The sequence below is a fragment of the Heterocephalus glaber genome, unplaced genomic scaffold (assembly GCF_053883595.1).
Source record: "Heterocephalus glaber isolate CG9 unplaced genomic scaffold, H.glaber_assembly_v1.0 deba00001773, whole genome shotgun sequence".
NCBI lineage: Eukaryota > Metazoa > Chordata > Mammalia > Rodentia > Bathyergidae > Heterocephalus > Heterocephalus glaber.
In genome coordinates, this window is record NW_028258463.1 from 10,955,957 (window position 1) to 10,972,391 (window position 16,435).

At 58.2% G+C, this 16,435-nt stretch overlaps 2 protein-coding genes across 6 annotated transcripts in view; one reads left to right on the forward strand and one right to left on the reverse strand.

Moving 5' to 3' along the window:
• Positions 1-5,716, reverse strand: part of Acly (ATP citrate lyase) — a 38,153-nt gene extending 32,437 nt beyond the window's left edge. The window contains exons 1-2 of one of the 2 annotated variants that reach the window (XM_087202291.1): positions 5,584-5,716; positions 2,302-2,380 (exon numbers count right to left, since the gene is read on the reverse strand). The gene's annotated coding sequence lies outside the window, so the exon portion shown is untranslated. The remainder of the gene's footprint in view (positions 1-2,301; positions 2,381-5,583) is intronic. The other variant, XM_004859372.3, reaches the window with a different exon arrangement.
• Positions 1,433-15,680, forward strand: Odad4 (outer dynein arm docking complex subunit 4). Of its 4 annotated transcripts, XM_013077682.3 has the most exons (13): positions 1,437-1,880; positions 3,799-3,930; positions 4,021-4,171; positions 4,793-4,854; positions 4,984-5,146; positions 5,516-5,740; positions 5,830-6,037; positions 7,961-8,047; positions 9,386-9,582; positions 10,968-11,068; positions 13,556-13,631; positions 15,008-15,204; positions 15,402-15,680. In XM_013077682.3, exons 1-13 carry the CDS (start codon positions 1,521-1,523, stop codon positions 15,495-15,497), a joined length of 2,055 nt encoding a protein of 684 aa, XP_012933136.1. In that variant the 5' UTR covers positions 1,437-1,520; the 3' UTR covers positions 15,498-15,680. The 4 variants fall into 4 exon arrangements, with proteins under 4 accessions (XP_012933137.1, XP_004859435.1, XP_012933135.1 ...); XM_004859378.3 differs by having other exon boundaries at positions 1,436-1,880; positions 15,008-15,403; XM_013077681.3 differs by having other exon boundaries at positions 1,436-1,880; positions 3,814-3,930; positions 15,008-15,403.
• The last annotated feature ends 755 nt before the right edge of the window (positions 15,681-16,435 follow it).

Consider the following 16,435-nt stretch of genomic DNA (forward strand, 5'->3'; position numbering starts at 1 on the left):
CCCTGGGCAACTCAGTGATTTAGCAAAAAAGGACTGGGACTGCAGCTCAGTGCAAAGGCTCCAGGCTGTCTCCAGTAACAAGAAAAAAGAAAAAAAGAAAAGAATTTTCTTTATAGCTAAAAATGGAAATCTTGGTTTTGTTCAATGGTTTTTGCAAGAGACAGTTTTGTTAAACTACTTACAGGTGGAACAGCACCATAATGAGTAGGAGTTTCATATCGGAAGAGATATAAACCTTTTTATCTATTTTTCAGACAGGGTCTCCCTAGGTAGTTTAGCCTGGCCTCAAACTCAGCAACCCTCCTTCCTCAGCCCTCCGAGTGCTTGGATTACAGGCACGCTAGCCCTTCAAAAATTTTTGTTAGTACACATGTGGGACAATGAGTGCTGTCAAGGTGAGGAACCAGCACCCCGACAGTGACTCCTAATCTTGTTTCTCTCCCCGTCTCCATTCCTACAACCCTTTCCCATCTCCCAAGCGCCCACTTCCTTGGTCATTGATCTTTTATTTTCCTCTGCAAATTATTTATGCTTCGGGTTTCTCACATAAGAGAAACCGCGTCATATGTAACCTTCTGTCTGATTTATTCACTTAGCGTGGTGGTCTCCGGGGCGCCCACTTTCCTTGGGACAGCTGCTAGGGGTGGCGGCCAGAAGCCCTGGCCCTGCTGTGGATGTGGGAGGCCCCTATCGGGAGAGCCGCGTCCAGCCTGCCACTCGTGGGCGTTCACTGACTGTTGAATCTGAAGTCATTTCCCACTGCAGTCTCTGACTGGAGGTTTTAGGGGTAACTCCCAGTGCCAGGGATCCCAACAGACAGGGTGCAGCCCCAAAATGCCGATCAAAGAGATAGCATCGTGAAAGCAGCTTTTATCAGCCTGGCCTCGCTGGCAGGGACAGAAATTCAAGGCTTCAAGACCTATTCTCTTTGAAGGGCTGACGAAAGCTTTGTGTTTTGTTTTGTTTTGAGACAGGGTCTCACTGTGTAGCCCGGGCTTCCCTTGAACTCACAGCGATCCTGCCTCAGCCTGAGTGTGTGCATCACCGCGCCAGGCAGCTTTAGGCTTTTACAGAAAACGGAAGCAAAGGCGCTGGCTGCGAGGTGCGTATCATCCCGGCGAGCTTGGTCTACTTGATCGGTATCTCAGGACTGGTTCTTCGAGGTTCTGGGACAGCCATCTTCACCTGTGCACGACACGGCTACGATCCCAGCATTCAGGAGGCTGAGGAAGGACTGCTTCTAAGCCTAGCACTCTGGGAGGCTGAGGCAGGAGGACTGTAATCTGGAGCCCTGCCTGGGCAATCGAGACTGTTTCAAAATTTTAAAAGGGGTGGGGTGGAGGAATGTGGCTCAGCCCAAAGGCCCGGGGTTCAATCCCCAAAAAGGAAAACAGAGAGCCGAGCTGCTAAGGTTCATCTCAGTTACCCACTCCGCATCTGCAGGCCCAGCCTCTAAGTGCCCCGTCCTTTCTTGGAACTCGGCCTCCACCCGTCTGGCTCTCGGGGCTGCCTCGCACAGGATGCGGCCCACGTGGCCGAGCCAGGCGGCCAGCACCCATTCGGCAGCCGCCGGGCACGCGCTCGTCTCCTGTCTGCTCCGAGGTGGTGGTGACGGCGTGTGCGCATGGGCACAGCCCGGGGCGGGGCCAGGGCGGAGCCGCGCTCCAGCCGGGCGGAAGTCACCCCGCGTCTGCCGGTTGCTAGGAGACGGGCTTCCCGCAGCCAGGCCGAAGTTCCGCAGCTCCTTCTTTCCCTGCCAGACCGCGATGGCGGACCCCGAGGCTGAAGTCCTGCGCAGCACCTTTCCGTCCTACATGGCGGAGGGCGAGCGGCTCTATCTGTGCGGAGAGTTCGCGAAGGCCGCCCAGAGCTTCAGCAACGTGAGTGGGCCGGGCCCCTCCATCCGCGGTGGCCTGGACTCCGGGGCGCGGGGCGCTGATCCAGCCGATGCCGCGGCACCCTCTGTGTCCAATCCCTTCGGATTCCTGATTGACCAGACAAGCCCGGGCCCGGGGCTCCGCTACCCTCCAGTACTGGGCTCTGCACCTGGGCCTCCTCACCCAGCTCCATCCTCAGCCCCCACCCTTTTTTTTGAGGCAAGGTCTTGCTAAATCACTAAGTCACCCAGGCTGGGCTCAAGCCTGAGATCCTCCTGCCTCAGGCTGCCAGGGTGCTGGGATGACAGGTGTGCCCACCAACGCCGTCGCTTGGTCATTTTCTGTCAATTTCTACTTGGTCCTTCATTCTCCAAATTAGGAGTGAACCCTCCCTCTACTTTTATGTAAATGTTTGGCGACTAACCTTTCACAGAACAGCATCGATTTCCAGTCAACGGCCGGGCGGCTGCGTGAAGAGGCTGCAGATCTCTGGTGCAGAGCCGCTTATGGATAGAAGGTGGTCAGAAAATATTAGCATCGTTAAAAGAATCTTAGTAGAGGCCCTGGGATTTAGCTCAGTGGTTCCACCGTCTGCCTCAAATGCACAAGGACCCGAGTTTGATCCCTGGTACCAAACAAAAAAAAAGAACCTTAGAAGAAATTAGGTTTAGAGTTTGGTATAACCACACCTTGATCGGAGTTGAATGCTATTTCAAGCCACCAAACACTGATCAAGGCAGCACACGGCTGGGGATGAGGAACGATTCTCACTGTTGGGTGTGTGTTGTTGGTAGATGTTATGCCCACCTTCAGGGCTTGGCACACAGCGACATCGCATCGTGATCCTTTCCCCTGGACCCAGAGCCGGGTCCTCACGCTGCAATGCGGGCCCACAGTTAGCACCAGTGACCCGGAAGCTGTTGTTTTACAGTTCCTGTGCTGCAGAAGGCCCACTGCTGCTGCTGGGGAGGGAGGGTGCTGGGCTCAACCTCGGCCTCACACAGGCTCCACAAATGCCTCTCCCTCCAAACAGAGCGGTCCACAGCCCGCTCATGGGCCCAAGAGTGACGCTAAAACCACAATTCTCAGCCGTCACCCAGAGTCTGGTGTCCCTTTTGTCACTCATCACATGGTAACAACAGACCCAGACCCCAGCAGGTGAATGCTGGGTTGGAGCCCTGTGCCCTGCCAGTCCTTCTGCTGCACCCTGCCCCTTCTGGAGGAGCCAGGCAGAAAGACAGGCGCCTCCAGAGAAGGTGGCCTGGCCAGAGATGTGGGTTCATTCCAGGAAAGGGGTAGCGACTTCCGCTTCTTCGGAAGGCAGGAAGGTCTGTGGCAGGGGCACAGTCAGCCCAGGCCTCGTGAAGGAAGCAGACCACAGACTGTGGTGAGCTCTCCTCAGGAGAGTGGGGTGGGGCGTGGGGAAGGGCCCTGCACAGATTCAGTTTTCCCAATCCTGATCCTGAAATGCCAACAGCTCCCCATTAGCTACAAGCCAGGCGCATCGGTGCCTACCTGTCACCCCAGCTACTCTGGAGAATGAGGCAGGAGGACTGGCATTTGAGACCAGCCTGGACAACATGGCAAGACCTCCTCTCTCTCCAAAAAAAAAAAAAGGGAAAAAAAGGACCGGGGATTTAGCTTAGTGGTGCTGCTGCCTGCCTCACAAGTGCAAGGTCCTGGGTTCGATCCCTGGTACCAAAAAAAAAAAGCCAGGTGTGATAGCACCTGTCCTCCCAGCACTTGAGAGGCTGAGGCAGCAGGATCACTGTGAATTCAAGACCAGCCTGGGCCACATAGTGAGACCTTGTCTCAAAAAAAAGTCCCCCAAGGCCTGGTGTCCCCTGCCACCAAGGGAGGTGGGGCCACCCTTCCTGGAAGCCAAGCCTCCGGGCCCTGCCAAGCGCGTGGTCCTCCCCAGGCTCTTCACCTTCAGGCCGGAGACAAGAGCTGCCTGGTGGCCCGCTCCAAGTGCTACCTGAAAATGGGGGACCTGCAGAGGTCCCTGAAGGATGCCGAGGCCTCACTCCAAGGCGACCCGACTTTCTGCAAGGTGGGGGACACGAGGGCCCTGCTGTCCCTGCTGCTGTGGCCCCTGACGACAACAGCGGAGGAGCCGGGATCTAACTTTCTGTCTCCACAGGGCATTTTGCAGAAGGCGGAGACGCTGTACACTATGGGGGACTTTGAGTTCGCCCTGGTCTTCTACCATCGAGGCTACAAGCTGCGGCCCGACCGGGAATTCAAAGTGGGGATTCAGAAAGCGCAGGAGGCCATCAACAACTCGGTGGGAAGTGAGTGTGGTGGGGCCAGGCCCTCATCAGGAGGGCTCTGGGGTCACCAGGTTAGCGGGGGCCTGAGACGCAGCGGGGTGGGTGGCAGCCTCACACACAGGTTGGCTGTTGCTGATTTTTTCTTTGTGATTGAGACAGGGTCTCGCTCCGTAGTGCAGGCTGCCCTTGAACTCACTACGTGGCCTAGGCTGGCCTTGAACTCCAGATGATCTTCCTGCTTCAGCCTCCCAAGGACTGGGATGACAGGCGTGTGTCCTCACACCCAGCATGGAGGAGGGTCTCAGAGGCTAGGAACTACCCTGAATTCTCTCCAAGGGCACTGAAGGGCTGTTTCATAGTAGCCTGTGCCTGGAGTCAAAGGGCAGACAGGGTCCTCAGCCAGCAGCCCCAGCCCTGGCTTCCTCCCTCCTCCAGCAGCTCCTTAGCAGGGGAGGAGGAGGACAGGAACAGGTTGCCCATGGGCAGCGCAGGATGCAAATGGTATGGCACACAGGGTTGCGGGCCGCCCTAGGGCTCCCCGGCCCCCTGGTGGCGTGGCCTGGCCAGGCAGTGCTGGCACATGAAGAGGGACGACAGGTCGTGCCCAGGGGCCGGGCAGCTCAGCCACACCTGTCCCTGCAGGTCCTTCCTCAGTTAAGCTGGAACACAGAGGGGACCTGGCTTTCCTGAGCAAGCAGGCAGAGGTAGGGCACCTGCTCTAGGCCCTCCTGGTGGGGCACAGGCTCTGGGGAGGATCTTGGGGGGCATATTGTATGGTTCTGGGGCGAGGCGGGTCCCTGTGCTCCTGGTCCAGCCCGGTGTTCCATCCCCAGAGCCTGAAAGCCCAGCAGCAGCCCCAGCCCAGGAAGCCGCTGCACCACATGCAGAGGGAGGTGAAGCGGAAGGGCCTGCTCAAGAGCGAGAAATCGGTGCGCCAGCTGCTGGGCGAACTGTACGTGGACAAGGAGTACCTGGAGAAACTGCTGCTGGACAAAGGTGCAGGCTGTCGGCGCTGGGAACGGGGAAGGCGCAGGGCGCGGGCGCGGGCTGGACCTGCCTGTAGCTTGGCTGTCTGTCCTGTGGACAGGTTCTTGGAGACAGGATCTCACTACGTAGCCCGGGCTGGCCTAGAACTCAGGGCCATCCTCCTGCCTCAGCCTCCCGAATGCTGGGATTCCTGACATGCGCCACCACGCCCGTCTTAGACTGCTCTCTGCCGGTGCAGCGGGAGGGGGCAGACCCCCACGACCTGGGGCCTCCAGGGGGTTGCCTGCCCGAGAAGGGCGCCCCCCCCCGTGGACCCAGCGGGGTGCTCAGGCCCCAGAGCCCGCTGCGCCTGGCTGACCCGCCTGCGCCCGCCCGCAGACCTCATCCGGGGCACCATCCGGAGCGGCGTGACGGTGGAGGACCTCATCCTGACGGGGATCAACTACCTGGACACCCGCAGCAGCTTCTGGCAGCAGCAGAAGCCGATCTACGCCCGAGAGCGCGACCGGAAGCTGATGCGGGACCGCTGGCTGCGCGACCACGGGCGGACCCCGGCGCAGACGGCGCACTACGTGCTCAAGAGCCTGGAGGACGTCGACCTGCGTGCGTGGGCGAGGGCTGGAGGGGGAGGGGCAGGAGGGCGGGGCAGGAGGGCGGGGAGGGGCCGAGCCTCAGCCCCGCCCTCGCCCCAGTGCTGAGCAGCGGCAGCGCCGAGAGCAGCCTGCAGAAGGCGGAGAAGGTGCTGAAGAAGGTGCTGGAGTGGGGCCGAGACGAGGTGCCCAACAGGGACGAGCTGCTGGGCAACCTGCACAGCTGCATCGGGAACGCGCAGCTGGAGCTGGGCCAGACCGCAGCCGCGCTGCAGAGCCACCGCCGCGACCTGGAGATCGCGCAGGAGCAGTGAGTCCCCAGCCCTTACTAGTTTTTTAAATTCTTTCGTTTTCCGGTACCGGGGATCAAACTCAGGACCTTGCGTTTGCAAGGCAGGTGAGGCGCCACAGAACTAAATCCCCAGCCCAACTTTTTAGATCTTCAGTCTGACGCTCTTCTAGCTGAGCTATCTCGGCGGCCTCAGCCCAACTTTTTTAAATTATGAGGAAGTAAAAAAATTTTTGTGTGTGTGTGGGGTTGCTAAGTTGCCCAAGCTGGGCTCAAACTTGAGGTCCTCCTGCCTCAACTTCCCAACCCAGTATTTTTATTCTTTTTTTTTTTTTTTGGTACTGGTGATCAAACTCGTTCTTGCACTTGCAAGGCAGGCGGCGGAACCACTGAGCTAAATCCCTGGCCCAGCCCAGTATTTTTATTCTTGCCTGATCTCAACAAGCATGCATCACCAGACATGCCAGCTCCCGCCATCACGGGGGACACAGCAGTGACCACACACAGGGTCAGTTCCCAGCAGATGTCAATCGAAAGCTCCTACAGAGGCTCACCGGGACGGAGAGATGGTCGCTGGGCCTGAGGTGGCCTGCTGGGGCTGTGGTGAGTGGGCAGGGGAGCAGGTCCTGTAAGCATTGTGGCACATGTCTGTCATCACAACCCTCAGGAGGCTGAGGCAGGAGGATCGAAAGTCCAAACCCAGTCTGGGCAGCTTAGCGACTTAACAATACCCTAGGGGTCTTGAAAAAATAAAAGGGCTGGGATGCAGCTTAGTTCACAGGCCCTGGGTTCAATCTCCAGTATGGCAAAAAACGAACAAATAAAAACAAACAAATAAACCCAACAGCACCTAGCTCAGGTGGAAGGGATGCCGATCCTAAGGTTGTGGGCCAAGATCCGTGGACAGCAGGCTGCACCCCCAGCATGGCCTGGGGGCCCGGGGACAGCGCCCCACGGGACCGGTCACTTCCTGGGTGCTGCCTCCCGCCTTTTCCAGGCCGCTCCTCTCCTGACTCCACCTTCCCTCAGCGCCCAGCACCAGGAGCTGTCCCTGCAGCCCCACGGAGGCCACCTCCCTGCTGCCTAGGCCCCTCCAAGGGCCCGCATTTAGGCCGACCCCCCACGGGTCCTCCTGGCTCTGTTCCTCCAGGCTCAGCATTGGCCCCAAAGAATGGGACAGAGACCCTGGGGCCAAGACAGCAGAGCCAGATGAGGAAGTTGTGGGTCTGTTTCCAGCCTCCTGAAGCCATGCAGTTAGGAGGCCACACAGACACTGCCTTGAGCCACGAGGTCCTGGCCACTCAGCCCTGCAGCTTCAGGGTCCCTGCGGCCCTGTCCACTCCAGATCCCCACCCCTGCAGGGACTCCCGGCCAGAAGCCCACTCCCCTCCCTCCCTACCACCCACTTGCTCCCCTTCTGTGCCTCTGGGCCCTCAGGGACCACTGGGTCACTGTCTCCTGGGACCCGCCCTGAGGGAAGGACAAAGCCAGGCCCGGGTAAGCACCTGCGCCCAGCTGAGCCCTACGGTGCCCGGCCCTGGACAGTGACGCCTGCCCTCCCTCTGCCGGGCTTCCTCCTGTCCCTCGGCAGCATTCAGAGAAGAGCCCTGGCCAGACCTGGGGTTGCAAACCTGTGATCTCCACACGGACACTCAGGAGGCTGAGGCAGGAGGATCACTGTGAGGGAGTCCTCGGACCACAGCCTTCCTGGCCTGGGCCCATCCTCCTCCAGCTCGAGCCCCAAGTCCTGAGGCCAGGGTGTTTGTTTGTTTGTTTTGAGACAGGGTCTTGCTGTGTAGTCCAGGCTGACCTCAAACTCAACAGCGATCCTCCTGCCTCACAGGCCTGTGCCACCACTCGAAGGCCAGGGTTTTGTCTCCTCTGTCTTCGATGTGCAGAGGCGCAGATTCCTGCTGAGTGGCTTGCTCCCCCAACTCCCCACAGCAACCTCCCTGATGCAAAATCCAGAGCCCTAGACAACATCGGCAGGGCCTTCGCCCGGATTGGGAGGTTCCAGCAGGCCATCGACACGTGAGTGAGGGGCGGGGCAGCCCTGTGCCTGGCACTCTGGCCCTCCCAGCCCTGGACACCACTTTAAACTCTGGGCTTCACTTAAGTGAGATGATGCAATAGAATCAGCATCTCCTCCGATTTCCCAGCAGACAGCCACGGTGGTCCACGCCCATAATTGGATCACAGGTCTTTAGGCCCGAGTGACTTGACCTCTCCTCTCCCCTGGAAATTTGGACTCTCCAGGCTGGGCTGGGGCTCAGGAACTGGTTTTTACCAACACGGGATCCTTAGGCTGTGACCCCTGGGGAAGCTGCATGTGACCCCATGGTCAGGTGGACGGGGTCCGCTTGGCCCCGCAGAACCATGGGAGCCCCAGGCTCAGCCGCACTTCCTGGGGAGAAGCTGTGCCGGCAGCTGCGGCCCTGCGTGACTCGGTTTCCCCTCACCCTCAGTGTGTGCATCCACCCTTACTTGCTCCTTGCCCAAAACTGCTTTATAATACTGATGCGCTTGTGGTTTAAATATTAATTTGGAGAATACAGAAAACTAGTAGCAGAGCCAGGCATGTTGGCAAACACCTGAATCCCAGCACTCTGGGAGGCTGAGGCAGGAGGGTCCCAAGTTCAAGCCCAGCCTGGTGAACTCTGGCAAGACCCTCCCTCAAAACGAAACACAGACCAAGGCTGGAGATGGAGCTCAGTGTGAAGCATCTGGGTTCAGTCCCCACCACTGAGAAAGAAAGTGCTCAAAGTAAAGCAGCACTGCTATCCAAAGACAAGCACTAATTCTACTCATTATTTTTTTGATACCAGGGATCGAACTCGGCTCCTTAGTAATTCTACTCTTGTCGATACTTTTGTTTTTCCTTCTAAGGTTTTTTCTCTGTTGATTTTTCTCTCTTATAAACATATATATGTGTGTGTGTGTATAAATATGTATATATATATTTCATTTATATATATATATATATATATATATATATATATATATATATATACTTTTTTTTTTTGGTACTGGGGATCAAACTCAGGTCCTTGCCCTTGCGCAGCAGGCGGCAAAACCACTGAGCTAAATCCCCAGCCCTATATATTTTATTTTTGAGACAAGGTCTCACTGTGTAGTCCGGGCTGGCCATGAACTCATTGTGTAGCTCAAGCTGGCCTCCTACTCACAGAGATCCTCCCGTCTCAGCCTCCCAGAGTGCTGGGATTGAAGGCCTGTGCCACCATGCCCAGCACTTTAGTGGTTTTGCTCTATGTTCATGCTGCCTGCTTGCCCTGGCCTGCCGTTGGAGGCATTCCCTTCTGCCCCTGGGCTGGGCAGGAGCAGGGGAAGGGCTGACTCAGTTTCCCCCAGGTGGGAGGAGAAGATCCCTCTGGCCAAGACTGCGCTGGAGAAGACCTGGCTGCTGCATGAGATCGGGCGCTGCTACCTGGAGCTGGACCAGGCCCTGCAGGCCCAGTACTATGGGGAGAGGTCGCTGCAGTATGCAGAGGAGGAGGGCGACATCGAGTGGCAGCTGAATGCCAGCGTCCTGGTGGCGCAGGCCCAAGGTAGCTCAGAGCCCGGCCCCCAGCTGTCCCCGCCCCAGGTTCAAGCTCCGGTAGGGTAGAGCAGAGCACCTCTGCAGGCCCAGCTACTGAGGACGCTGAGGCAGGAGGATCTCAAGTGTAGGAGTCCCAGGCCAGCCTGGGCGACACGGCCAGACTGCGTCTCAGAACAAAAGTTACAAACAGAACATAAATACAAAACAAATAAATGTTCATCAGTGTTACTCTTCCTGTAAGGTGGGGACAGGGAAACAGCACAGAAAATTGGGGCTTACCTCCCTGAGTAAGGACCAAGGCAGGAGGGAAATTCTTAGTTTTGCTGGTGGCAGTTGGCAGGGGTGGGAAATGTGGCAGTTATCTGTCCACTTCCCTCCTGCTAAGGTCAGATAAGCAGCTGGGGTCACCTTGGTGATACAGAACTTTAGTGTCAGTGACTCCACTTGGGTAGGCTGGCCTTGAACTGAAGGCCTTCCTCCTGCCTCAGCCTCCCGAGTGCTGGGATCACAGGCGTGCGCCAACATGCCTGACTCCACTTTGATTTTGAGCCTGATCTGATTGGGGCCTCATGCTGGAGCTTAGTCCTAAACATGGGCTGTCATATTTTTATGGAACATGTTCCCCCTCCCCGATGCCAGGGTTGGAACCCTGGGCCTGGCACATGCTAGGTAAATGCTCTACCCCTGAGCCACACCCTCAGCACTTTTAACATTTTGAGACAGGGTCTTGCTAAGTGTAGCCCAGGATGACCTCAAACTTGAGTCCTCCTGCCTCAGTCTCCTGAGTAGTTAATGTCTGTTGTAGCCTCCCTAGGTGTGCAGCCAACCTTGGAGGGCATGCAGTGACAGCCCTGTGGGATCAGGACCAGCCTGTGCTGCACATGCTCTGTGCACAGTCGTGTGGACATGGGGTGGATGTGTGCGTGGAGGCACGTTAATCCCCTGGCCTCCCCAGTCCGTCTGTCTCTCCTTTTGAAGCTGACTCGGGAACGCGGCTCTCCGCCCCACTGTCCGAAGGAATACCTGGGAGCAGTGGGACTGTTTTCTTTTTGAGATTGAACCCAGGGCCTTCGTGCTGAGCTGCACCCCAGCTCTTTCCATTTTTCATTTAGAGACAGGGTCTCGGTCCGTTGTCAGATGCCCATGGTGGGCAGGAACCTGGCATCCTCCTGCCTTAGCCTCCCCAGTAGGTGGGATGACAGCAATGCCCTCCACAGCTGGCTGTTTTTGAAATTTCTGGATGAGCATTACAGAGTGTGGGTCCCTCCCAAACCTGGGGACACTGGAGAGCTGGACCCGTGGGCTCTGCCAGGGGGTGGTGCAGGGCGGTACTAGGGAGGGGCCGGCCCGGATGCAGGGTCACTGCCCGCTGCGGCTCTTCCCTCACCCCAGTGAAGCTGAGAGACTTCCAGTCGGCCGTGAACAACTTCGAGAAGGCACTGGAGCGGGCGAAGCTGGTGCACAATCAGGAGGCGCAGGGAGCCATCATCAGTGTGAGGAGTCGGGGCCGGGTGGGGCGGAGCCTACAGCGGGGCGGGGCCTGCGACGGGGCGGGGCCTCATGAGCGGTTTATCCTCTCTACCACCTGTCGGGCGGGCGCAGGATGGGGCCGGTGCCTGGAGAGGTTGGCTCCTGCTGTTGGTGTGGCAGCTATGCACACTTTTATTTAAAATGAACAAGAACATTTTACATAGTTACCTTCATAACTATTATCCTGATATTTCCGATTATCTTCTGTGTGTGTTTTGTTTTGTTTTGGGTACTAGAGATTGAACTCAGGGCCTTTGCACTGGGCTACATCCTTGGCAATCTTTTATTTATTTTTATTTTTTGGTACCGGGGACCGAAATCAGGACCTTGCGCTTGTGAGGCAGGCACGGTGCTACTGAGCTACATCCCCGGCCCCCTGGCACTCTTTAAAAAAAAATTTTGGGGGGGGGTTCTGAGTTGCCCAGCTTGACCTCAAACTCCTGGGCTCAAGAGGTCCTCCTGCTTCAGCCTTCTCCATAGCTGGGATTACCAGTGTGGATAACCTCACCTGGCTTTCCATTTGTCTTTCATTTAATGGTGACTGTGGCCTTATATGTTGTGGGGTTTTTTCTTCTCTCCCCTATTAGAATGTGTCATCCTTTTTTTGTTTTTGGGGGGGGGGTTGGTACCAGGGATCAAACTCGGTACCTTGCACTTGCAAGGCAGGCGGCAGAACCACTGAGCTAAATCCCTGGCAACTGTGGCCGTATAAACTAGAGTTAGGACTTGCAGTTTGGAGAACCCCACCTCCTTGTCCTGCTCAGTCCTTTGCCGGTTCCAGTCTGTGGCTGAGCTTGTGCTGTTTTCCCAGGCCCTGTGAGTCCCAGGCTAGTCCCCACCGGGCCCCGCATCCCAAGCTCTGCTCCTGTCCCTGCCACCTCCTTTTGTTAACTTCCCCAGGGCACCTCTGAGCCCTCAGTCTGGGTGCCGGCCACCTCTCTCAGCATCCCCAGCCCCAAACATCCCCGGGGAAGCCACATGGCTCTATTAGCATTGCCTACACCTAGCTGGGAGTGGGAGCACATGCCTGTCATCCCAACACTGGGAGGCTGAGGCAGGAGGATCACAAGTTTGAGGCCAGGCTGGGCAACTTAGTGACTTAGCCAGACCTTATCTCAAAGTAAAAAACTAAAAGGGCTGGGACGCAGCTCAGTGGAAAGGCCCTGGGCTCAGTCCCAGAACTGCAGGTGTCTAGATCGCTCACGAGGCAGCTGCAGCCACATTGGTCATCCTTATTGTTAACTAACAGTCAAAAGCAGCCAGCTGCACACCTATGCTCCTGGCACTCAAGCCCAGCCTGGGCTGCGCACCAGTGTGTGCCACAGCTCACACAAGTGGTCCTGAGTCCTGTCCCTTGGGCACCCTGCAAACAGAGCACGGTGCACGCCTATTATCCCAGCCCACAAGAGGCTGAGGCAGGAGGGTCACTGTAAGCTCAAGGCCAGCCTGGGCTACATGGACTCTGTCTCAAAAAACCAAAGGGGGAAGAGGTTTCCGAGCTGGAGTCATTGCTGAGTCTGGCTGGGTTTGGGGTCCCCAGGAATCCCGGTGTCAGCAGGAAGGTTAGGACAGGGGCACTGGGGAACACAGAGTGACAGCACAGCCTCCTGGGAGGGATGGGGTCACCTTGAAGGGCTGACAGCAGAGACAAGGCGCCTGCTGGCCCTCAGTGACTCCCCATGGGACGGGTCCTCAACCCCTCACCTCCTAGCCTGGCAGCTCCAGGCAGGAAGCCTCCAGGGGCCAAGGCTGGCACCTCGCCAAGGAAGAGGCCATCGGGCGCTCAGGCGAATGACACTCCCGGCTGGCACTGTGATGGTGACGAGGAAGAGGGTGGGACCTGCCCTCGGGACCTGGCAGCACCTCAGGAGGCTGAGGCAAGAGGGTTGCTTGAGCATAGGGCTGCAAAGCAAGCGTGGAGAGCAGAGTGAGACCCTGCCTTAAAAATAAAAGGCCCACAGGCTGCGTCAGGGCCCTGGGAAGCCATTCTGAAGGGGCTGGTCCCTCCACTGTCCCCTCCTTGGCCTTCCGGTGTTCAGGAGGCCGAGAGCAAGCAGCGGCTTCCCCTGCCCACAAGTCCCACCCACTCCCGCCACCTGGCGCCACAGGCACGTAGGGGCCCCATGGCTTGGGTCCACCCCAGCCTGGCCAAACGAAACACTGTGGCCTGGATGGAAACACTCACCACTGAGTCTCAGGGCCGGGGTCCTCCATGGCAGAAGGGAAGGGGGCCTGCGGGTCACATCTGGGCCTTTGGGACAAAGGGACGGGATCTTGGCGGGAAGGAGGAGGCACAGGTGCCAAACAGGTAAAGAGCGTTCACCCAGCCCCACGAGGTGCACACCTGTCACCCTGGTGCTCTGGGAGCCTGAGGCAGGAGGATCACAAGTTCAGTCCCCAGCACTGAAAAAAAGAAGAGAAAAAGAGCTCACCAGTTCCTCTGCCCGCAGGCCTTGGATGACGCCAACAAGGGCATCATTGAAGAGCTGAAGAAAACCAGCTACAGGGAGACGTTGAGAAATGCAGGTGAGGCCCTGGACCAAGAGGGCAGCACCTGCTGAGCCGCCCTCTGCCACCTCCTCGTCTTCCTTCCTTTTTTCTTGTTTTTTGAGAAAAGGTCTCGCTCTATAGCCCAGGCTGGCCTTGAACTTGCGGCGATCCTCCTGCCTCAGCCTCCAAGGTGCTGGGACCACAGGCGTGCGCCACCTCACTTGGCCTCCTCCTTTTTGTGGTACTAGGGATTGAACCCAGAGCCTTTGCACGGAGGTCCATTCCCCCAGGACCTTGCACTTGCCAGGCAGGTGCAGCGCCACTGAGCTACATCCCCGGCCTCATTCATTTTTTTTTTTAAGGCAGGGTCTCACTAAGTTCCTAGGCTGGGCTTGAACTTGGGACTCATTTAGTTTTTCAAGTTATTCATGAAGTAGCCGCACCCATGTTGTCCCAGCACTTGGGAGGCTGGGGCATCTCAAGTGTGAGGCCAGCCTGGCCAACTTAGCAAGACCCTGACTTGAAAATAAAAAAGAGGAGGGGATGCAGCTCAGTGTGAAGGCCCTGGGCTCAATTCCCAGGACCAAAAGAAAAAGTCATTCATCAAATGTGCACTGAGCACTTACCGTGCCAGGAAGGGTTAGATTCGGGAGATGGAGGCTGCAGTTCCCCCTGGGCTGCCCAGTGGCCCCTCTTGTACGCTTGCCACCTGGGCCTGGGACTGTTTTGGGGGACCTGGAGGCCAGGCTCTGCCAGTCACAGCCAGGCAGGTGGCACCAGCAGCGGCACAGGAGCAGCCACTCCTCTGGGACGGGCCAGCAGCTGCGCCTCTGCCTCCTTTTCTTTCTTTTTTGGAGGGGGGTATCGGGGATCGAACTCGGGACCTTGTGCTTCCCAGGCAGGTGGCGGAAGCACTGAGCTAAATCCCCGGCCCTCTGCCTCCGTTCTCAGGGTCTCAGGGTCACTGCCTCCCACTCTGGGAGGCTGAGGCAGGAGGGTCCCACAGGAAAGGGAAGGAAGGTTGGGCACAGGGTGGGTTCCGGCACCTGGGCGAGGGGAGTGCAGCTGGCCTCGGAGAGGGACTGAGACTGTCCCCGCAGTGGGGCCTGGCCTCCCCTCAGGAACGTGTCCCCTCGCGCGCCCCAGGAGGCACAGTCCCTGCGCCCACCAGCAGGTGGCAGTGTCGTTCACCGCGTCACCTGCAGGGACTGGGACCTCGGCGGCCTGGGGGCCCTTGGGGACCGCGGTTTCCGGGAAGGCCTGAGGCCGGTGCAAGAAGGGGCTGGCGACTGTGGGCCTGACCGGCTGGCCGAGGGGTCGTCGGCTGCCGCTCTTCCCCGGCGAGACTTCTTACTCGCGTTTGAGCCGGGTCTCGCTGTGCAGCCGCGGCCCCTCCCCGCCCTGTTCTGCAGAGGACGCCCCCGCGGTGGCCGACGAGGAGCCAGGAGCCGTCAGGCCCGAGCGGAGGCGCTCGTGGGACGCGCCCGAGCGCGTGGTGCGGCAGTGGGACCCGGAGCCGGGCGGGGCGCCATCAGAAGAGGAGCTCCGGGTGGCCCTGCAGGGAGCTGGGCCGGACTGCAGCCGGGGTAGCTCCGCCGCGGAGGAGGCTGTGAGCCCGCGGGCCTCGGGGGAGCCCCGGGGGCAGCGCTCGGGGGGACCAGAGGGGCCAGGCGGGGCCGAGAGCGCGGGGGAGGCGGCTGAGAGCCCCGAGGGCGGCCCGCCGTAGTGGGGTCGTCACTGGGGGTCGAGGGCGACCGTCACCTCGCCCTCGCTATTTCCCCATTAAATACGATCTTCACTTCACAGGCCAGACTTAGCACTTTCTGCTCCTTTTCCCCCTCATACTGGGGATCGAACCCAGGGCCTTCATGCAAGCGCCATCACCAGCCAGGGTCCCGCTAAGAAGCTAAGTCACTAAGGGCAGGCTGGGTTTGAATTTGCGATCCTCCTGCCTCAGCCCCCCTCTGTGCTATGAGGACAGCCGTGACCCATGCCGGGCTTTCCCACACCATTCTGGGGAGAGAAGTGAAGAAGCAGGCTAAGAACTCAAAAAGTTTACGGGCAGGAAAGAGCCGTGGCCCTGCGGATGTGACCTCCACCCCCACCTGGGGGGGAAGGAAGTGGATGCTGGGTCCCCAGGTGCACTGTGTTCCCCAGGGGCCCCCAGGAGGAGCAGCAGGAGGCGCGTGTTGATAGTGCTGGGCCATGCCTCTGCCACTTCCGGTGGTGCCCCGGAAAACAGCCTCTCTATGCTCTGCTTATATTTACTGCGCTGCCTAAAACTCAGCGAGTTCGTTCTGTTTCGTGCTGGGAATGGAACCCAAGGCCACAGGCACAGCATGAAGCGCCCACCACTGAGCTACAGTCCCAGCCCTGAGAGGAAAATAGTTCATGAGCCCGGGTGTGGTGGTCCACACCTGTAATCCCAGTGCTCAGGAAGCTGGGGCAGATCTCTGTGAGTTCGTAGGCCAGCCTGGGCTGTATGGTGAGTTCGCAGCCTAAATTACATAGTGAGAAGCAAGTGGAGTTTTTCTTTTGTTTTATTTTGGTACCGGGGATCGAACTCAGGTCCTTGGGCCTTCGAAACCAACGCTAAATCCCCAGCCCGCAAGTGGAGTTTTTAAGTTATTTTGAGACAGTCTAGCTAAATCACCAAATTGCCCCGGCTGTGCTCCAAATTGCAATCCTCCTGCCTCAGCCTCGTAGAGTGCTGGGACGCCGGGCCTGCACCAGTACAGTCAGCTAAACTACGGAAATGTAAGTCAGGCCTGGACTCTCGGGACCCCGCCCACCTGCCACATCCGGTCCCTATTTCAAGAATGAAACATTAACTCCTGGGA